The 23,123-nt window shown below is 37.6% G+C and overlaps 1 protein-coding gene across 7 annotated transcripts in view; it reads left to right on the top strand.

Annotated features, from left to right (window-relative positions):
- The window catches only part of IL1RAPL2 (interleukin 1 receptor accessory protein like 2), a 1,117,802-nt gene that overhangs the window by 75,411 nt on the left and 1,019,268 nt on the right, over positions 1-23,123 (top strand). For all 7 annotated transcript variants that reach the window (XM_085008093.1, XM_085008091.1, XM_085008095.1 and 4 more), the window contains one exon: positions 5,902-6,002. Coding sequence is in view for 4 of the 7 variants with exons in the window: in XM_085008091.1 (XP_084864217.1) it covers positions 5,921-6,002 (82 nt within the window). In the remaining 3 variants the exon portion in view is untranslated. The remainder of the gene's footprint in view (positions 1-5,901; positions 6,003-23,123) is intronic.

The following is a 23,123-nucleotide window of genomic DNA, read 5'->3' on the forward strand; positions in this document are numbered from 1 at the left end:
GAAATGATATAATTGCATATTCTCTGAAAGCTAGCTGATATATCTAGTTGGGTCTTTTAATTGCATCAAAATATATTCATAAGTTAAACTTGTTTTGGTTTCTAGCTTTAAGAGTATGCCATACAGACACTATAAAAAATTAACTTGAGCCAGGAACCTGACAAGCCTGGTACTTTAAGAGGCGGAACAAAAATAAAGTGGAGAAGGTAATTTACAAACTACTTGAAAACCATTCGAGCATAACATTATCATTACAATTATCTGTCAAAAGATTTAGTTCAATTACATTTTTAAAAACTCTCTTGTCAGGATAGCCCTACTCATATTAAGATTTGGTACTCAAAGGAGAGGAATAATAATGCCTTCATTAGCCAGTGTGCCAGTGTCTTCAGTCTTTATAATTCCTCCTGTGGCCTTTTGGGCTTTTTGCATGCTAACCTTAGGGGATGAGTAAACACACAGCCAGGGGGATGTGAACTTCAGGAATATTTATAGCCACAGTAAGGGGAAGACTCTTTTGGGGGTAGGGGTGAAAGGAATTTTGGAGTAATTGAATAGCAGTATAATTGCCAACATATAAGGTATTATACATGCTTCTGTACACTTTCTTCACACAACAGTAAGTTGGTTGTAAAATCACCAAGAGGAAAACGTTATAATGTAATAAAGCTAAATTTCAGTGTGAGAGATTTCCAGGGGAGAACCTCAGCTGCTTCTGACACTTTTTGTTCATTTAAACAAATGTGTGGAAATGTATGTTGGGAGCCTGGTGCTCACAGTTCTAAAACGTTCCTTGATCAGGTCAAATTTTTGATATTTCAGGTCGACTGCGATTGAAGATGAATATTACCAGGAGATTGATTGCACCAGCCTTTCTTTTTGACTGTTTGAATGGGCAGTTTGGCAGATTTTCCCTTTTCAATGGGAATTCTTAATCACCTACTGAATAAGCTACTAAACTTACTGAATATTCTTACTCCATATCGCCTTAGCACTTAACATATACAGGTTGTTCTTTATTGTCTTGCAGTTGACTAAGCACTCTAGTATGCATGCATGCTACACAGCAAGAAGTCATGTTTTATAATCTTAGACATTACTTTATGGTTTATGACTTCCACAGTATCTAACTTCTAGGATAAATATACTTTAGTAGCAGTTAAGGGCTTGGGCTTGTAGTCACACACCTAAAATTAAGTCCTTTTTCCGCTTAATTTACTACTGTTGTGGACTTGGGTAAGTTACAAGTGTCAGTTTTCTGAAAAGTAAAATGGGGATAATAACACCTTACCAGATCATTAGTAGGATAAAATATCACACTCCAGTGTAATGTCTGGCACACACAAAACGCTCAACAAATTATTATCATCAAATAGAATCGCTATTCATCAAAGTTGGTTGAGTCAATGAACTCTTCTGTGGAAACAGGATTAGTAAATATACAAATTAAAAAACTCGACACATCTAGTTTTTCTAACCCCCACTGACAAGAGGGGGGGTATATGAAATAACTCAGTGGTTAACCTTTTTAATTCCAATGATGATTTCACCAAAGTCAGGCATTAAACATTTCCCAACAAATAGGAGTTCCTGTCGTGGCTCAGTGGTTAATGAATCTGAATAGGAACCATGAGGTTGTGGGTTTGATCCCTGGCCTTGCTCAGTGGGTTAAGGATCCAGTGTTGCCATGACCTGTGGTGTAGGTTGCAGATGCGACTGGGATCCCGTGTTATTGTGGCTGTGGTATAGGCCGGCAGCTACTGCTCTGATTCAACCTAGCCTGGGAACCTCCATATGCCATGGTCGCAGCCCTAGAAAAGACCAAAAAAAATTTTTTTTCCCAATGAATACGAAGGAGTCAATTAGACAGGGAAGCAGCAATATTTTTTGGTCAGTTATTTTCTACCCCTAATTTCTCTGAAATAGCAGATGTGAAATATAGTTCTTGTTTTGGATAAAAATTATAACTACTGGGTAAAATAACATTTTAAAAAGCCTTTCTCAAATAATCTTTAATTTTACCATCATTTATAAAATATTAGAATCTCTAAAATGATATTCCATCTTGGCAAATTAATTACAGTCCTTACAGACTGTCAGATTTTATACAGAAATAGTGAAGGTACAATCATGACTCAGATATGATAAACTGAGGGTAAGGAGAGTGCAGAAAACTCATAATATCTAACCAGCAAGTTGAGTTGGTAACTGAGTGAATATAGCAGGAAGAGCTAAGTCAGAGCTGAGCCAGTGTTCTTATCAAAGTCACTGGGAATCTACCAACCCTAAATTCCCCATCCATTCCATTTCCTCCCCCCTCTCCCTTGACAACCACAAGTCTGTTCTCTGTGTCCATGAGTCTGTTTCTGTCCTATAGATAGCTTCATTTATGCCATATTTTAGATTCCACATATAAATGATATAATATGGTATTTGTATTTCTCTTTCTGACTTACTTCACTTAGTATGAGAATCTCTAGTTGCATCCATGTTGCTGCAAAAGGCATTACTTTGTTCTTTATTTATGGCTGAGTAGTATTCCATTGTGTATATATACCACATCTTCTTAATCTATTCATCTGTTGATGGACATTTAGGTTGCAAGGTCCTACTGTATAGCATGGGGAAATCTATTCAATACTCTGTGATAGCCTACATGGGGAAAGAATTTGAAAAATAATGGATACATATGTATATGCATGGTTAATTCACTTTGCTGTATACCTGAAAATAACATAAGTCAACTATACTCTAATAAAATTTCTAAAGAATTGTTTAAGAAATTACTGGAGTGATATAAGTTCTAAGAGTGGAGATGAGACAGGAGAGCTATAGTGACCTATGGTTAAGAAAAAATTTGAATAATCCTTTTGAAAGTCCAGAGCCTATATAATCTTCTAAGCTGGAAACTGGATGGATGAAATCTATATAAAACAAAGAATTGTGTTGGATTGATAATTGTCTTTTCAGAGTCTTAGTTTGGGATGTCCCAAAAAGCATATCCCAAGACAAGGATTTGTGTGTAAGAAGTGTATTTGTGAGGTGATCCCAGTAAGTACCATTAAGGAATAGCAAAATTACACTAGAAGGGAGGAAAAACAAGTAGACTGTGAATGAGCAATTTTCCATTCAATCCTACTGGGACATTCCAAGGGGTGAGCTACCTGGGGTGTTTATTCACAAACTTACAGCATCGAGTGATAATTTCATTCATGGTACATTAACAACCTGGAACTTCTAGTCAACCTCCTATGCTATTCAAGATATTTCTGCAGATAGAGAAGCACCTCTGGCAAAGAAATATAGAAAGATTTCTGTGCAGATGACTTTTAGGGAGGGCCAAGAGGATATGGGTAGAAGACTGATAGAGGGCCCTACAGCAGGAAATGGGACATATCTTGGATTTGGACAGTCATATATTAGATAAGAGAGATCTCATTTCAAACAAATAGGCTCCTTGGAAAAAGAACAGTGAAAATGGCAATTGATTTGTATTACTTGAACCCTTGATATGATGTTATTATCTACATTGATATTCTCCTTCTGTTCATTAAAATATTTATTAATAACCTATTTTGTGGCAAGCTGTATGATAGATGCTGAGGATATAACAGTTAATGACTAAGTGCCCTCATGAAGCTTACATTCTACAGGTCAAGGAATGGGTAAAAACAACCAAGCTAATAAATATAACTGATTTATTAAGTTTCAACTCATTGAGGTAGAAACATAAAATGGTATTATTTTTTCAAATAATTGCTACTTTATATGTTCTATTGTATTTACACCTTTTCCTACTGGGAGTCAGAGACAGTAATAAACATTTCAGTCTGAGTCTATAAATTTTTCAGGTGTTTTCTGAGTTTCATTCTGATTTTAAAGACTTTGTCTTTACTTATTCCAAGATCTTATCAGATTCAAATATTTTATCTTTTTCTTTAAGCAGTTGAGACACGTGGCTCTCATGGCTAGGAATTTGGAGGGTGTGCAGTAGGTTTTCACGCATTTTCCCTTCCTCCTCTTGCCCCTGTGCCTTCTCATTTTGTGTTGCACTGGGAGAGGAGTGACTAGAGAATAGAGAGGGGGAAAAGACATGCTTGTTGACTGTCTGTATCTTCTTGGTTGGTCCTAACTGATCTTCTAGCTCTCTATGGGCACTATAAGAATGGGAGGTAGTTATAACAGGCCTGATGATGAGATTCTTCCCCAAGCATCTCCTCTGGGCATTGGAAGTACCTTGTGAGATTGAATTACATCTTCCCTCAGAATTTCAGCCGATGGCATCAGACCACTCTCCTTTCAAGTGTACTCAATTTACCACATGTTGCAAAGCCCTATGACAAGAATCATCTATTGACTCCATCCAACTTGTGTCTTTGGTAATATGCCAAGTCCACCTTCCATGCTTCTTGGGACCCAGAAATTTGGTGTTTGGGGCATGGGTAGGGATTAGTTCCGGCACACTTGTCCTCTGGAAATCTCCAACATACTACCTCTCCCCAGGGTTCCTTATTCCTGCTTCCATGGTACAGGGGAAGTCCAGCATGTCAATTGGGAAAGGGGAGCCTGTCTTTATTATGAAAAGGTGACCTCTTATTCCTTCCCAGGCCTCTGCTTATTGATGGAGTTGGGGTGGGGGGAGCAGGATGATAAGGGAACTAGATACCCTAAATAGCTGAACTGGTAGCCTCAGACACTAAACTGGAATTTTTCTGAGTTTGTGACATCAGGTGAATCTTTTGGTCAATTCTGGGAAAAGAAGATCCTACCCAACACTTGATATCATCCTGTTAATCTTACATTCTAGGTAAGGTTCTGCACCTTTAAGTACAAACCAGTTATTCAGAAAACAAATCCTTACATGGAAATCTGGATCTTTAAATGTTATCCAGAACATGTTCTTGCCTTTCCACTCAGGTTTACTTCTACCCATTATTTCAGGGATCACTGTGGTTTCAACCTCATGGTCCACCTTGCTATTTCTATCCTGGTTTTATTATGAACCCAATGTACTCTTCTGTGGTACTTATAATTCATAAAAGATTCTAGATGAGCCCTCATATAAGTAATTGATTTACTGCAAAGTCTTAATAGCATAAACACTTAAAAATATTTTTGTCTTTTCCCCAAATGTCTACTGATGTTGCTTTAGTCAATCCCATTCCCCTTTGGGAGAATCTTACCAATATCTCAGTTCAATGCCGTGCTTTTCTCTGTTATTTTTGGTTTTGGAACAGTTTCATTCCAATTATTTAAGATTCTGGGCTGTAGATTTTGAAACATCAGCATCAAAGTTGAGTAAAAACTCTTCCTGTCTAAAATAAACACAATAATTTCAGTGCTGATTAGTTTTCTGAATAAAACAAGCAAGGAGGTGAGCTAGTGAATGACAGAGTGAGGCTTTTGGGTAGTCAGGAAAAGCCTTTCTGTGGGACTGAGGCCTGTAGGATCTTAAGGAATGTGAGTGAAGAGTGGGGAGGAACATCCCAGCAAGAAAACAATATAAAGGCCATGAGGAGAAAATGATGAAGGCATGTTCCAGGAACAAAAAAAATATCCATAGTGGCTGGAGCATAGAGAGTGAGGAGGAAAGTGTTTTATGAAATAAGATCAAAGAAGCTGCTGAGGCCCTACCTATAGGCCCATGAAAGTCTAACCAAAGCAGTTCAGATTTTACCCTAAATCCAGTGGGAAGCCATTGAAAAATTTTAAGTGGGGAACTTCGACATGATGCGACTGTGGATGTTCACATTTTCTTCCATTTGCATAAAAATAAAGCCAGAGGTCACCAAAATGTCATTGTTTCTATGATGTGTGTGTGAGATATGTGAAGTTATAGCTGCTGCTTTGCTGAGGCCAAGATCTGTGATTCAAACTGCATATCCTTTTTTGACTTTTTAGCTGCCAAGGAAAGTGAACGATGAAGCCACCGTTTCTTTTGGCTCTTGTCGTCTGTTCTGTAGTCAGCACAAATTTGAAGATGGTATCAAAGAGAAATTCTGGTAAGTTGCTGGCAACCTCTCACTATTTAGTCAAAAATGTATGTTTTTTTGTGAGCATCTAGTGAGCATCTGTGTCTTTAATTTTGAATATCTTTAAAGAGAAGTGCTTGTAATCCAGCTATGTTGGAAAGTAGCCAAAACAAAAATGAGATTTTAGCCTACCACTGAGAAAATGTTGGAAAACCAGTGGAATTTCGTTCAACTTCAATGACAGTATATTCTCAGTGGACGGTAAAATACTAAGGGCCTTCTTAAGGTTGGTTACATTTGCTAGTGAGAGAGAAAACATTTCTGGGAGAAAAAACATTTGCAAATGAGAAGACAGGAAACCCTTAACAATGTATATTCTTTGCCTTCTAATTGAGTGCACAGAATTATACTTTCAATGAAAGTTTTTGACAAATATCAGTGAGCTTTAGTTCCTCACATCTTAACATTTGTACCAAATTCCTAACAGGCAGAGGTTTAAAGCCTCCAATTTTAGAAATATTAGCTGATTGCCTGAAGAGGAATTTCTTTAGAAGAAATATCTATTTCTAGAACATGGTGGTCTGGCAGGCAGCCATGATTGTACTAAGAGATTAGCATAGCCAGTTGATATCCCAATCAAAGTTTAATCATTGTTTAATAACACTTGGATATATATGTCTTTCAGCTTTGATTATACATTTTAGCTATAATTACAAACCATGCATGAGATTTTAAGAAATTGATTTTCTGTCTGTAACGGTGCCAGGAAGATATTGAGGAATGCTTTATTGTATGGAAACAAAAGACTGTGATGGGGCTTTGTGCTGGCTTCTAATTCAGTTACTTTCTAGAATTAAATGTATACTCTTTACTTTCTCATTAAGTATAAAACCTAGGTGCTAAAGTACATGCCTATTTTTCAAAGCAATAAATGCTGGCTGGAGTTTTGGAGTTTGGCTAATGTTTGTTTTCTAAGGCAAAAATACTTGCTAATTGAAGTTGCTAAGGGATAGTATTGTTTTTCAATTGATAATATATTAATAAGTCTTTCATGAAAGTGGGTCACAGGTTATATTAAATAGAACAACAATACTGAAGTCCAAAAGATCCTGCAATGGTAAAGGTAGGGCAGTATACTGGCATTTTCTTCCCCATTAAATACTTATGTGTGTGTGTAACATATTTTTTATATTGTGACTCATTTTCAGCTGTATTTGTGTGTAACATTTTACCTATAACATCTCAAACCTGGCATATTTTATGTGGCTGCCTTTCCTTGCCTTACTTTTGAAGTCACATTTTCACTTTCAATCTTGGCTTAGATTGATTATTGCTCAAATAAAATACTTGGAGATATTATTAACTAGCAGTGTGGCCTGTTGGACTGGATCCCATTTTCCTCACTTGGTTGTATCATAATGTCTGTAGCAGAGTCTGAAAAGAAAAAAAAAAGAATTGAGAGTTTTAAAAGCTATCTATATTATAATAGTGTAATTCAAGTTAAATCCAAAATGAAAAAAACTGGAAGTGTAAAATGCAAACTGAAAAAACGCAGCTGCCTGTGTAAGCTATCTTTTCTTGGTTTACTTGTTGTTTATTGATTCACTTAAAAATACATATATACACACATAGATGTGCTTGTCATTGATGTGCAGATACCCTTTAAAGATCAACTTTTTAATTCTTTGCCCCTTTATCAAATGTGAAGCTGTTGGTGGCTTGATACGGGTTTTTGGTTTTTGCCTTTTCCTGGGGCTAAGTAGTGTCATATCTGCAGTGAGCTTTTTTGAACAAAGATTACCCCAAAAAGATATTCCTCTTAGAGTGAATGTGTTTGAATGGATTCAGTCTCCCCTTCCCCATATGTTTACCCTCAGCTACCTCTTAGGACATACAGCAATTGTAACATTGAAACAAAACTTTTCCTGGGCAATGGAGATGGTTTGAATGTGGTTGGTCTTTTTTCTTATACCTTTCTGCCTCTATTTACATTGTACATGGAGGAGACAGGGAAGACTAGTAGGTTGATGCTGGTTTGTACCTGTTTGTATAGTGTTTGTTTTTTGTTTCAAAATACAGAAACAAAACCGAACATGGGATGGATAAAAGACATCCTGAAGTGCCCCTAGCTGATGAAAATGGAGGCACTTTGGAGCAGTTCTTTTAACTCTTTCACTTCAATTTTGCTACTCTTATAATAACTCTAATTCAGCCCCTACTCTACTGTTAAATATTATTTTATGTACAAGATAGAATTATTTGTGTTCTCATTATGATAGTCCTATTTGAGTGGCTTTATTGTGTGAGGAACATGAAAAGTTGCTCTGGCAAATCTGTACTACAAAATTTTGTTTCATATAGTCTGTGAGGTCCTTTGGTCCTTTGGTCTTTGCCAATTAAAGAGATCTGGATTACACTTGCATAGCTGTTCTTGGAATAGCCAATGGAGCTCAGAAATTTAATTTTTCTCCCCTCCTTTCTTTCCCTCAAGTCAAAAAATGAATGCCCTTCACTCATTAACATTTATAACTGTTTAGTGCCTGATGTGACTCCAGTTATAATGATTTCTGTGCAGTTCATTATAGACAGGGATTCCTTTCATTACAATCCCTACAAATACTTATGCCAAGGGCCTCCTTATGCATAAGACAGAGGACCAAGGTCTGGAAATTTCTTATCCTGTATTTGCCAATCAAGGAAAATAAAGACTCAAGTTTTTGAAAAATCTAGTCTAGGCACAAATTCAAACAAACCTCCTGGTTTTAAGTACTCTAAAAGTTTTAGAAGCCACAACACAGGCTATATTTCTTGTTTATATTTCTTGCCATTCACACTAGGCAAGCAAGCCCAGCCATCAACTCTGGCTTGGGAAACAGCAAAGATGGCTCAGAGACTGCATCTAGGACTTGGTTACACTACAACAGAAATGCAAAACATCTGATTTTAAGGATTATAGCTTGATTGGTCAAGTGTGGGCTTGTCTTCTTCTCCACAAAATACTTATGAGATCCTTCAGCATTGGCATTCTCTAAATTTAGGCCTAAATTGATAAGGTCATTTAGAAAATCTACTCTATGAAGAATAGGTTACTTAAAGATGTCATTCTTTATGGCAGAGAATTGGCTAATATCCTGACAAAGGCTATTGGCAGAAACACCCAGTAAAGGACTCATGTATCTGATTTTTAATAGGATGAATGGGGAAAATAACTACCTCTTAAAAAAAGATCACTCAAGGGCTTCTATTTAGCTACTTTGTTTAACCTGAAAAATTATGTCCCAAGACTATACATGGACTTCATTTTGGGGAAGGGGGCATTGACCTGTCTGCTTTGCTTTTTTTCTGACTTTTGCTGCTATTGCTCCTGTAAGAAAATGTAAGCTGTGTTAGGCAGTTATTGGAATTCTGCTCTCCTAGCCTGGATCTCCATGTTAGAGGGGAAAGAAATAGTGTGACCAATTTTATGAGAAGGTATGTTTAATTTTGAACCCCAACTTGGCCTTCTCACAGTCCGTGCCTCTATAGGATGACTATAACAAAGCACTTTTCAGTGATCTGGCATATGAAGGAAAACTGCAGAGATAACAAGATACCTTTGTCAACTAGAAAAGATATAGCACCTGGTAATAAGGAGGATGTGAAGGCCTATTGGCATACAGTGGGTTAACTTAGATGCATTTTAGATGGACTTGAACAGAACATATAATGAAACTCACACATTATATGGACTTGGATTCAACTCTATATAATGAGAGAATGGCTTTACATCAGACTTTGGCATATAGATTTATAGATTTGTGAACTTCTATGGTTGTGATGAGAAGGTAGCAGTTTGTTCCACTAGAAATTCTTTGGTTTTAGACTGATAACTGAGGAGTACCATAAAGGCAGAAATAGAGGGCATGTGAGTCTACATTTCTGGCAAAAGCTAGGAGTCTCTCAAACAACTTCCAAGTATAAACAAAATAACTTTCCCTGTGAAATTGTTGTATAATTAAAAATAAAATGAAATATGCTCTGAACTCTTAAAAAGGAGATATTTTAATTTTTGAATGGTGGTTAGAAGTAATGTTGTTCTGAGGATATTCCCATCATGTCCTTAGCTGTGGAGCAGACTAAATTAGCGACTAGAAGATCAACAAAGTGCTATTGAAATCTCCTCTTCTAAATTTATTCCAATGATCTAAGATCAGGGAGAAAAATACCTCCTCATAATCTCTTCTTTAATTGGAAAAGATAATCTGCAACTTGATACTCTAATCTCTTTAATTAGGGTGACTTCTGTGGAGGAAATGATCTTGGAAGAAAGGAAAAGTGGTACTGGGAGGATTGGCTTTGCATAGGAAGTAATATAGGAGGGGTATTAAAGTTTGGAGTAGAGGACAAGTAAGGAGTAGTCAGAGATGAGAACTGAATGAAACTCACACTAATTGAACAAGTTGAAGGGCAAATACTTTTAAGAATTCTTGGTGATTGAATTTCATACGGCCAAAGGCATAGCCAGTCATGAAATACTTATTGAACTCTTACTGTATGTGCAACATTACACCAGTTCTGTGGTGGGGGAAGTGGGGGGAGGTAGAATAAATAAAAACTCTCTTTTTCAGTAATATTTAATCTCATTGGGATAAATGAATGACTAAGCAAATTATGCTAACATGAAAAAACACATATACCTATTAAAATGACTGGTATTTGGATCATATCCATATGCAGAAATGTGAATATAAATAATATTCAGCAGGGAAATCCAGAACACAATGATGTTAAAAATATGCATTTCAACTAATCAAATTGAAAGAATTCAAAATGGTATTTAGGGTCTAAAGCTAAATGATTTTTTTTCCTACAGCGTTGCTTAAATATATAATCAAAAAATAGATATTCTTAGCTGGGAGAAAATAATCTTATTGGGGGGTGCTCCACAAATGACACTCCTGCAGAACAACATAAGGGAATTTAGTTCAGTATGAAACTTGCATAGCAGAGGCCTCCAAAGCAAGGGGAGTTTGAGAGGGGTAGGATCAATATTGAATATTCTCTAACAGACGAGAGGCTTGAGGCAAGCCTTGACAGCAGGTAGGACCAGAGTGTGTGGGAATGAGGGAGGAGGACATTCAAGGTAAGGAGCACAGTGTAAATGAATGGGTTGAGATGGCAGCAAGCAAGGCACATGTGTCTACAGAGAGGAGTGATTCAGCAAGTGGGAAGTCATTGAAGCTGGCTAAGCAAGACAGAGGTTTTGTTTTTTGTTTTGTTTTGTTTCCACACCATAGCACATGGAATTCCCAGTCCAGGTATCAGATCTGAGCCACAGTTGCAACCTATGCTGAAGCTGAGGCAACACCAGATCCTTTAACCCACTGTGCCAGACCAGGGATCAAACCTGTATTCTGGCAATGCAGAGGCTCCATTGATCCCATTGCAGCACAGCAGGAACTCCAAAACAGAGGTTCTTGAGTCCTGGTTAGAAGAGTAGAGATTACTAGTACGTTTTATTTTTTCAGTAGAATAGTGATGAGTGATGACTTGCAGTAACCTACAGGGTTGACTCAAAGGGTAGCCAGGTCAATGAGAAGTCTAAAATGACTCCCATGGGGGAAACAGGAGCTAAACTTTAGAATTTTACTCTGGGACAAATAGGAAGGAATTAGTTTTCTTTTTTTATGTTTTCTCAGCTTAATCTTGAAACATTTTAAACTTACAGAAAGTTACAAGAATAGTACAGTAGCTACCTATATATTCTCCATCTGTATCCATCAGCTGTTAACATTTTATTGTATTTTTTTCCCTTTTCCCTCCCCCTTTCCCACCTGCCTCCACATCTCCTGCCTGCCCCTCTCAGTCACTCTTCTTACCATTAAGTATGATGTTAGCTATGGATTTTTACAGATGTTATTTAAGAGATTGGGGAGTTTCCCTTCTATTCCTACTCTGCTGAATTTTTTTTTATTATGAATTGGTACTGAATTTTGTCGCATGGTTTTTCTGTATCTATTGAGGTAAGATGCTTTTTCTCCTTTATTGTGTTCATGGGATGGATTAAATAGATTTTTCCAATGTGAGTCAGCTCTGCTCATCATCTGATATACTACTAGATGTATTTTAAATTTTTTGGTTTTTTAGAATTTTGTGCCTCTATTCATGAGTGATACTATCATTTCTTTTTTGGGGGTAAGGTTTTCATTAAGTTTTGGTGTCAGGATTATGTTGAACTCATAAATGACATAGGAAGTGTTCTCACCTCAAAAGTTGGATAGTATTGACCACCGATATTATCTGGACTTGAAGTTATCTTTGCGGAAAGGTGTTTTGTTTTCTTTGTTTATTAATGCTTTGATTTCTTCAATAGATACAGAACTACTTAGAGTTTTTCTTCCTTCTTAAGTCAGTTCTGGTAATTTGTGTTTTTGTAAGAGATTTATCCATTTCATCTAAGTTTTAAATATATTGACATGAAGTCATTAATAATATTCATTTAATATCTTTTAAGTGTCTGTAAGATCTATATTACATCCCCTCTTTCATTCCCGATACTGATTATTCTTTATTGATTAGTCTTGCTTGCTAGAGATTTCTCAAATTCATTAATCTTTTCAAAGAACTAGCTTTTGACTTTATTTTCTTTGTTTCTTATTTATTCTTTCTCTGCTATTTATGCTTTCTTTCTACTTACTTTTGATTTAATTTGCTCTCCTTTTTCTAGTTTCTTAAGGCAAAAACTTAGATCATGGACCTTAAATCTTTCTTCTTTTCTAATAAGGACACTTAAAGCTGTACATTTCTATCTAAATATTGCCTTAGCTAGGAACCACAAATTTTGATCAATCATGTTTTCATTATTATGTCATTCAAAACATTTTTTCTTCCCCATTCTCAATCTCTCTTCCTTCTATAATTCCTATGAAAAGAATGTTTGGGAGTTCCCGTCGTGGCGCAGTGGTTAACGAATCCGACTAGGAACCATGAGGTTGCGGGTTCGATCCTGGCCTTGTTCAGTGGGTTAAGGATCCGGTGTTGCTGTGAGCTGTGGTGTAGGTCACAGATGTGGCTCAGATCCCGAGTTGTTGTGGCTCTGGCGTAGGCTGATGGTACAGCTCCGATTAGACCCCTAGCCTGGGAACTTCCATATGCCATGGGAACAGCCCAAGAAAAGGCAAAAAGACAAAAAAAAAAAAAAAAAAAAAAAAAAGTTTGGCTGTTTTATTTTGGCTGTTTTATAGTTACTCTATAAGGTTCTGAGAGTCTCTTCGTTTTACTTTATTTTTGTCTATGATTTTCAGATAGGAAAATTCCTATTGATGTGTTTTCAACATCACTGACTTTTTATTCTGCTATCTGCTAAAACCCATCAAGTGAAATTTTCATTTGTTATTGTACTCCTCAGTTTTAGAATCTCCATTTGCATCTCTTTATATGTTCTGTTTCTCTGTTGATACTTATTATCTGGTCACTTATTAAGGCAACATGTTCCTTTATGTCTTTGAGCATATTTTCTTTTTATTGTATTTATATTTTTTCATTTTTTCATTTTTATTTTAAGTGAGAATTGCAACGATTTTTAATTTTAATTTTTTATTTATATTTTATTTATTTATTTACTTGTTTGTTTATTTTGCTTTTTTAGGGCTACATCCACGGCATATGGAGATTCCCTGGCTAGGGGTCCAATCGGAGCTACAGCTGCTGACCTGTGCCACAGCCACAGCAATATAGGATCCAAGCCGCATCTGTGACCTACACCACAGCTCATGGCAATGCTGGATCCTTAACCCACTGAGTGAGGCCAGGGATCGAACCAGCAACCTCATGGTTCCTAGTCAGATTTGTTTCTGCTGAGCCACGACGGGAACTCCAGTATCACTGCTAATGATTGGTAGTCACATATTGAGGAAAATATTCTGAGAGTCATGCCCTATGCATGTTCAGCCTAATCTTCAGCCAGGAACTCATAGAGAACCCCCATAGAGATATTATAGGCTCCCTGCAGTGAACGCTCTTACTTTTCTGAAGGTTCCAGCGATTTTAGCTGCCCTGATCTCTGTAGCTTCAGCAGGATTGCTGAGCTGTTAGGACTTCAATTCACTGTGCTATCATTGGGGAATTGTGCCTAGAAGGGAGAGGTGGTTTGATTGTAAACCTTACCACATGAGTTTTTCGAGATCAGTCTTGCGCAGTCTGAAAACAGTTGATTCATATATTTTGTCTCCTTTTATCATTGCTTTCTGTAGATAGTTAGTATAGTTCCAGTTTAGATCATTATAGTCTGAAGCGAAAGTTTTCCTGTTACCCTTTGATACCCTACCATTTCTTTGCTTACTGCCATAAAGATGTGCCAGAGTTACCTTCATAGTTTGCCCAAGCTCTGGAATTAGCCATTTCCCTGATTCCTTCCAGTGGAAAGTAGTATTTAGAAACTATTTTTAAAAATTGCCAGTTCCTGCTGTGGCGCAGTGGGTTAAGAATCCAACTGCAGCACTTGTTATTTGTGGATTTATTAATGATGGCCATTCTGACTGGTGTGAGGTGATATCTAATATCCAGCACAAATGAACATCTCCTCAGAAAAGAAAATCATGGACTTGGAGAAGAGACTTGTGGCTGCCTGATGGGAGGGGGAGGGAGTGGGAGGGATCGGGACCTTGGGCTTATCAGACACAACTTAGAATAGATTTACCAGGAGATCCTGCTGAATAGCATTGAGAACTATGTCTAGATACTCATGTTGCAACAGAAGAAAGGGTGGGGGAAAAACTGTAATTGTAATGTATACATGTAAGGATAACCTGACCCCCTTGCTGTACAGTGGGAAAATAAAAAAATAAAAAAAAATAAAAAAAAAAGAATCCAACTGCAGCAGGTTGCTGCAAGAGATGCAGGTTCGATCCCCAACCTGACACAGTAGGTTAAAGATGTGGTATTGCCACAGCCGTGGTGTGGGTTGCAGCTGTGACTCAAATTCAGTTCCTGGCCTGGGAACTTCCATATGTCAAGGGTGCAGCCATAAAATTTAAAAATAAAATGAAATTGTCATTTAATTCTGATACTTCTAATTCAAATCTAACATGACAGAATTCTTCCTCACTTTTACCTATTCCATGTTTTTATCTCCTTTTTCCACAGTGGTAACTCATTCCCATTAACATTGATGTACTTACTTATTTTATCTTTAGTTCATACAAAACATTTTCAGAACTACTACACCAAAACTACTACCAAAAACAAACCTACTAAATAAAGTATAAGATATTTTATAAATATTTTTGTCCTTAGAAGTCATCTTACTTAAATCTATAGTATATAGATAGACTATAGTATAGTCAGAGTATTATGTTCAAAAATTACTTGTATTAATTTTCTCTGTAGTTATGTTATTAACATATAAATAAGGTAACTGTCTTAATTAGCTATTTTATCCTTTTGAATTAAATTTTATTTTTGATTACATAAGACATTTACATTACTGAAAATTCAAAATTATAGAAAAAAGAATAAATGAAACAGGTATCTTCCACTTGGTTACACACATTCACTCTTTGTAATTAATTTCTTTTAGTTTCTGGTATTTCCTTCCTTTCTTGCATAAATCAATGTATGTATTTTATTTCTCTTTGTTTTATACTTAAAATGTGGCAAAAGATATCTATTTTTTAGCTCCTTTTTAAAAACTTTATCTTGGAGATCAAGTAGTGGAATTGTTTTAATATTTTGCTTATTAAATAGTACATTATGCTTATTAAAATTTCAAACAGTATTAAAATATCAAATGCTCTTGTAACATCTTTCACAGAGATAACTAATCAATTTCATATTGTTTCTTCTAGATAGTATCCTGGATATATATGTCTATAGCCTAAACCATGTATTTTATGAACTTTGACTATACTGCATATACTATTCTTCAACTTGATTTGTCACATATTTTTTTACACTTACATCTAGAACCTCTAATCCTCAGCAGTACATATTTAACTCAAAATTTTAAATACTATGCAGTTTTCCATGGTATGGATTTATTATAAATTTAAATCTGTACTCTATTTATGGAGGTTAAGGTTGTAACTCTAGGCTTTTGCTATTCTAAAACAATGCTAGAAGGATCATCCTACCACATATATCTTAGTGCAGTAGAAGAGAAAATGTATTTGTAGGCTAGATCTTCAGAAGCGGAAATGTTGAATAATTTTTTTATTTAAAATTTTGAAAGATGCTGAATATTGCCCATCAATGTCACTATACCAAACCCGTATTTCCACTGACTGTATATCAGAGTTCCTCTCTCATTACACATTTATTAATTGTATGTTGTCAATTAAAGAATTTTTGCTAATCAAAATGTAAATGGAAGACATCTTACTGTTTACTGAAATCCCCAGTTGGCTATGATGAGTATGTTTCTTGGATTCAAAGACCCTTATAAAGGTGTGGGTATGGGTGAGGAGAGAGTGGGGCGGGGAGCGAGGGAGAGAGGGAGAGAAATTTAAAATCAGCAGCAAAGCAGTTTGTATGGAAAAATCTCTGGCCATTCCATTCAGTTAGGCAACAAAGGATGGCAGAGGAAAAGGAGAGAATGTGAGTTAAAACCCAAGTTCATTATTTTGGTTGTTGTACAACATCAACAAAATCTGATATGATTGAAATGTTGAGGTCCTTTACAACATTGGTCCTCTTTAAATGAAAATGTGTGGATAATTAAGTAATTAAAACATTTAATGAATTTAAAAGCTGGAATACAATTCCATGTGGGGATCTTGTCCAGCTCTGCAGCATCATCCAGATGCAGAAGTTACCAGGCTTGGTATCGCGTTGTATTTATTACTGTCCATGAGAGGGAAGTAAGAATAAATTGCGCATTCTATTAATTTTGATGTTGGGATTTAGCCCATCCACAGGAACAGCCAAGAACTGCAGTGAATGGGCTCCTTTTTACTCTGTTGTTTTGGAATGAAAGGATATTGTATTTGCCAGAGTGGAGAGAAGCTTTGAATGCCTGTAATTTCTGCTAGGTTAATTTCTATCACAATCCAACTCATGTAGGCATGTCAGGCTTAAGTGCATCCCTTATGGTTTTGTCGACTTCTACAGGTGTAATTTGCCCTAAACGAGGTATATGCTCTGCAAAAGTACACCATTAATGCCTATTGTAGTTTGGTCCTTGGGGAAAGCTGGCATCCAGATACTTTGTAAAAAATGTATGACACCCCTGGCCCATTAGAGGAATACTGAATATGCAATTTTAAACTTCTGTTCATATTATGATTCTTGCCCTATTTTTGCTTCCATATATTTATGTGAAACTATCATAGAGAAGCACATTGTTTTGTGATGAGTGCATCAGAACTGTTCTCTAAAAGAAATGCCTTGCAATTCAGTGACCTTCCCCCAGGCTAAGAAGAATCAGGCTCTGCTTCTGAGGGGTATGGCTTAGGGAAGCTGTATTGTAAGTGTGCTCTACCTAAATGACTACAAAGAAACACATGGTTTCAAGAGGCACCCACTGAACGCTTGAGAGGGGTGGCATATATTTGGCATCACTACTTTGTAGGGAAATGAGACAGTGGTTGCCTGGAACTGAATTCTGCTAAGGAATGTTATAGAGATGTGGCCTTTGTTAATTCACCAATCATACAAGCAGACGGTGTAAAAAGTTCTGTGTGGGTCAAGTGCCAGCACTCAGGTGATCAGAAATGGACAGGGCATACTCTTTGCCTCCAAGGAATCCAGTAAATCATAGTGGAAGGGAGAAACTAGTATGCAATGAGTGCTACTACATGCCAGACACTGATATGCATTGTCTCCTTGAGCAAAGACACTGAGGTAGTAGGTAAGTTCCATTCTTGTTCCATTTTACAGATGGGGAAACTGAGGCTTAGAGCAGGTAATTAATTTGACTACTTTTATATAGCTAGTAAAAGGAAGAGCCAGGATTTAAGCCCAGGTTTATCTGACTCCAGAGACTTTCTCTCACATTCTCTACCATGCTGCCCCTTTGTGTGGGCACCATTATCTTTATTTTACAAATGAGAAAGCTGAAGCTCAGGGAGGTTAAGTTTGTCTGAGGTTCCCCAACTATTAAATGGCAAATAACAGGTTTTGGACCATGGGCTGATGCCAAAGTTCATGCTCTTTTCACTATACCATGGATATGTCTTATTTACAATTCTTGTAAATGGTATAAAATGATAAGTATAATGAAAGAGGTATAGCTACCGTTCAGATGAAGAAGATATTCTTTGCAGTTCAGGGTAAGGGTGTTCAGGGAAAGCTTCATGAAAGAGGTGGCTTTTGACATTGACTGTGAAGACTGGATTGGGAATAGTGATGGGGACAGTATTCATAGCAGAGAGAACATCAGGTGCAAATGTGTGGAAGCCTAAAACACATGCCATTTTTGAGTACTAGGTAGCCCAGATTAGCTGGAGGATAGTATAAGAGTCAATTAGTTGAGGAGACATATTTGCACAGAACCAAGAAGCTAGGCAGATGATGTCTTGACTATATGTCCAGTTTTAAATTTATAGGAAAGGAGTTCCTGTCATGGCGCAGTAGTTAATGAATCTGATTAGGAACCATGAGGTTGCGGGTTTGATTCCTGGCCTCACTCAGTGGGTTAAGGATCCTGCATTGCTGTGAGCTGTAGTGTAGGTCGCAGACGTGGCTCGGATCCCGCATTGCTGTGGCTCTGGGGTAGGCGGCGGCTGCAGCTTCGACTAGACCCCTAGCCTGGGAACCTCTAAACACCGTGGGTGCAGCCCTAGAAAAATACAAAAAGACAAAAAAAAATTATGGGAAATATATTGAGAGTCTAGAAAGGAAAATGTGAGTCGAGGGGCCTCAGATTGGAAGACAACCTAGCAAAGCTTGGGGACTTCTTAGACTTCTGTTGTTTCTCTTCCCGTGCTTTCCATTTGCTGTCATAGGAAGATTCAATCCGAGCTTTATTTTCATTTCTGAAAATGTCTTTTGAATAAAAGAAATTGCTGAGTAAAAGATCACCTTCAATTATAAATCAGAGTGGAGTTTATTTGTATTCCTCAATCTTTGGCCTCAGGGAATTAATGATTAAAAAAAAAAAAAAAAAAAAGCAAAGGAATTTGTTTCTGGTCTTAGCATTACCAGCAGGTGGCACTGTAATACATTCCTTCTATTACTCAGTAGTGTTATGAGATCCTTGGCTGTCTTCAGAGCCTGACATGAGAAGGAATTACAGCCTTTATAGTCACTGTTCTGTGATTGGGCTAATGTTTGCACACAGGCACAAAGCACCCTCCCCTCATCACCGTCCCTTTGGCCCCCACGATTCTCTAGAATGATGAGAATCGTGAGAATTATGAGAACTACCCTGCTTAGATTATTTCAAAACCACTTGCAGATCTTCCCATTTTTCCAAAAAAAGGTGACTATGAGGCATAGCTCTAGTTACTCTTTATCAGGCTTTCAGAGACTGAAGGAAGGGAAAAGTTGTGGGGCTGGAAGATTTTACCTTTGGCACTCCCCCCAGCCACTCTTTTCTTCTTCTTCTTCTTCTTCTTCTTCTTTTTTTTAATATCCTTGCTTCTTTTCTTGGGCCTCTAGCCTTCACCAAGGCTGAACAGTATCCATAAGATTCAGTTTTCTTGACCTATATCTCCCTCTCCTCTTTAGTTAGAAAGATCTCATTCTTTAATAGGCAATGGCAAGTTCATCTTTAAACCAATCTAGGCTGGTACATTGGGACACTACTGAGCATTTGATGCTATTGGACATGGCTTCCTCTTTGACACTCTCTCCTCCCTTTGCTCAAGTGGTGCCACTTTATTTGGGTCTGGCCATATCTTTCTCGCTACTCTTTTTCAGTCTCCATCATTACTTTTTATTTCCTCTGCCTATCCCTAAAAAGTTATTTGCCAGCATTTTCCTTAATAATCCTTTTTTTGTTTGTTTGTTTTTTAAGGGCCATTCCCATGGCATATGGAAGTTTCCAGGCTAGGGGTTGAATCAGAGCTACAGCTGCTGGCCTACACCAGAGCCACAGCAACACCAGATCTGAGCTGCATCTGCAACCTACACCACAGCTCACGGCAATGCCAGATCCTTAACTCACTGAGCGAGGCCAGGGATCGAACCTGCATCTTCATGGATACTAGTCGAAGTCTTAGCCACAATGGGAACACCCCCTTAATAAAAGTTTAAAAGCTTAAAAGCTTCTTTACACTTGCTTTCCCTAAGTTTATACTCCCTTGGTACTAACTTTGCGCCCTGTTAGTGCTTCTTAACACCAGTTGCATATTAGAATCACCTGGAGAGCTTTTAAAACCTACCGTGTAAGTCTCACTACCAGAGATACTGATATGTTGAGACTAGAATGAAGTCCAGGCATTGGTGGTATTTTTTATTTTAACTTTGAGGTGATTCTAATATTGCAGCCAGGGATAAGAACCCCAGACCTTTTGACGCTTCTAGATTTAGCATTCTAGCCTTTATGTCTCTTCAGGGTGACGTGCACTATTATCCTGCTAGACATGTTCACTTAGCTTGTCACACAGGTACTTTGAACTGAACTTGTTCGAAATTGAAATTGTGATCTCCTCCCTTTAAATTCTACACCCTTTGGTTTGTGTGCCCTATCTTGAGTAAAATGCCATCATCATTAGTTCCTGTTGTGGCTCAGTGGTTAACGAATCCGACTAGGAACCATGAGGTCACGGGTTCAATCCCTGGCCTTGCTCAGTGGTTAAAGATCTGGTGTTGCCGTGAGCTATGAGCTGTATGTAGGTCACAGACGTGGCTCGGATCCCGAGTTGCTGTGGCTGTGGTGTGGGCCGGTAGCTACAGCTCCAATTAGACCCCTAGCCTGGGAACCTCCATATGCCATGGGTACAGCTCTAGAAAAGACACACACACACAAAATGCCATCATCATTTTTTTTTTTTTTTTTAGCTAGAATATATGGTGTTCTCTCCAAGTCATTCATACTTTTTAAATTTAGCATTTGTCATGTTTTCCTAATTCCGCTTCTAAAATATCTTCCAGATCCACCCTGCTCCTCTTCATCCTAGCCACTGACCTAGTTCAGCCATTTATCATTTTTTTCCTAAAGACTGACTGACTGTACAAGCCTCCTACCTGGCCTTCCTGCCTTTAGCTTCCAGTCTTTTCTACACTCTCACCCATTTTTCTCAATACTTGCAGATGGCATTTTTACTAGTTTATTTGCTTTTAATTATAGATATGATCCTGTCTTTCTCCTATGAAATAAATCTCCTTTGGCTCCCTGCTGCATACGCAATGAAGTTTATATGCCTTGTGGCATACAATCTGAGGTATACAAGCTCCTTCTTCGTTTATTTCTTAATTCATTTTTTTCACTCAGTAATTCACAGGTCACATGTCCCTCCATGCACAAGCCACATCATCATTCCCTCAAAAGCAAAAAAACACAACTCACTTTTCCATTCTGAGCATTTTGCTTTTATGCTTTTCTTAGCTTGCAAATTGCTTCCCACCTTCTTTGCCTTTTGATAAGCCTACACTTCTTTGAAGACCCATTCCAAAATATCATTTTTTATGCAGAGCTTTCCCTGGATTGTCTCTACCCACCCACTTCTTCCAGGCAGAATTAATTGTCCCATTTCTATTCTCCTGTAGCATTATTTAAACTTGTACCCTAGAACTGGTTGTACTGTGATTTAGTTATTTGTCTGTCATTACTGTGAACTTTACAAAGGCAAGAATTGTTTCTTTGAATTCTGTGTACCTAGAAGACTGCTTTGTACATAATAGTTGATTTTCAAATGTTTATTAGGAGTCTGAATAAATGCTTGTGAATTGCTGACACCCTAGCTGACTCATGGGGTATGGTGATGAAGACAGTTGAGTAACTTTGAATTATTAAGCATTCTACCTCTCAGTTTGGAATTGTGGCCAGAGCACAGCCTGCCTACCTTCAGGTTCTGCCATTTGGACAAGGAGGACTGACCTTTGCTATCAGGGCTCTCTCTGGCTCCACCCTCATCCACAGAGCCCATGTTCACATAGACTTTATAAACGAGCTTTCAATGTATAAACATCACCCATTCCAGCTTAGTTTCCTCTACAATTGGTGTGAACTAGCGAAGGACAGAGAGCCTGGAAGAGCACTGTAAGGTTTGTGGGCTGGGAGAGGGTAGGCCATTTGCTTCCTTTTTATTGTGACCCTGTGACCCGGAATTACAAAGAGCCTCAAGACTTCAAGAAACTGTTGTGTAAATGAACTGCCAGAGTCACTCTCTGCAATGCAGGCCTTGGGAATCCATGTTTAAACTTATGCCTCCCCTGCAAGATATTAGACAACCAACAGTGATGGCAAGAACTGGCAATGAGCAGGTTTTAAATCTTTGTATTGCAAACATTTTTTGGGGGGTGGTGCAACCATAGCCTGTGATCCTAGCTGCTTTGGTGACAATGCTAGATCCATAACCCACTGCCCCATAAGGGAACTATCAGTGCAAACATTGTTTTAATGATTTTTATTTTTTCCCTTATAGTTGGTTTAGAGTGTTCTGTAAGTTTTCCATTGTATAACAATGTGACCCAGTCACACACATATATATACATTCTTTTTCTCACATTATCCTCCATCATGCTCCATCACAAGTGACTAGATATGGTTCCCAGTGCTATACAGCAGGATCTCATTGCCCATCCACTCCAAATGCAATAGTCTGCATCTATTAACCTGACTCCAAGTCCATCCCACTCCCTCCCCCTTGGCAATCACAAGTCTGTTCTCTAAGTCCAGGAGTTTCTTTTCTATGGAAAGGTTCATTTGTGCCACATATTAGGTTCAAGATATAAGTGATATCATATGGTATTTGGCTTTTTCTTTATGACTTACTTAACTTAGTATGCGAGTCTCTAGTTCCATCCATGTTTCTGCAAATGGCATATATTTGTTCTTTTTTATGGCTGAGTAGTATTCCATTGTGTATATATACCACATCTTCCTAATCCAATCATCTGTTGATGGACATTTGGGTTGTTTCCATGTCTTGGCTATTGTGAATAGTGCTGCAGTGAACATACAGGTGCATGTGTCTTTTTCAAGGAATGTTTTGTCTGGATGTATGCCCAAGAGTGGGATTGCTGGATCATATGGTAGTTCTATATTTAGTTTTCTGAGGAACCTCCATA

Source organism: Sus scrofa, chromosome X, assembly GCF_054392235.1.
Source record: "Sus scrofa isolate SSC_HxYL_T2T_F1_AM1 chromosome X, Sscrofa_HxYL_maternal_Yorkshire_Landrace_v2.0, whole genome shotgun sequence".
Classification (NCBI taxonomy): Eukaryota; Metazoa; Chordata; class Mammalia; order Artiodactyla; family Suidae; genus Sus; species Sus scrofa.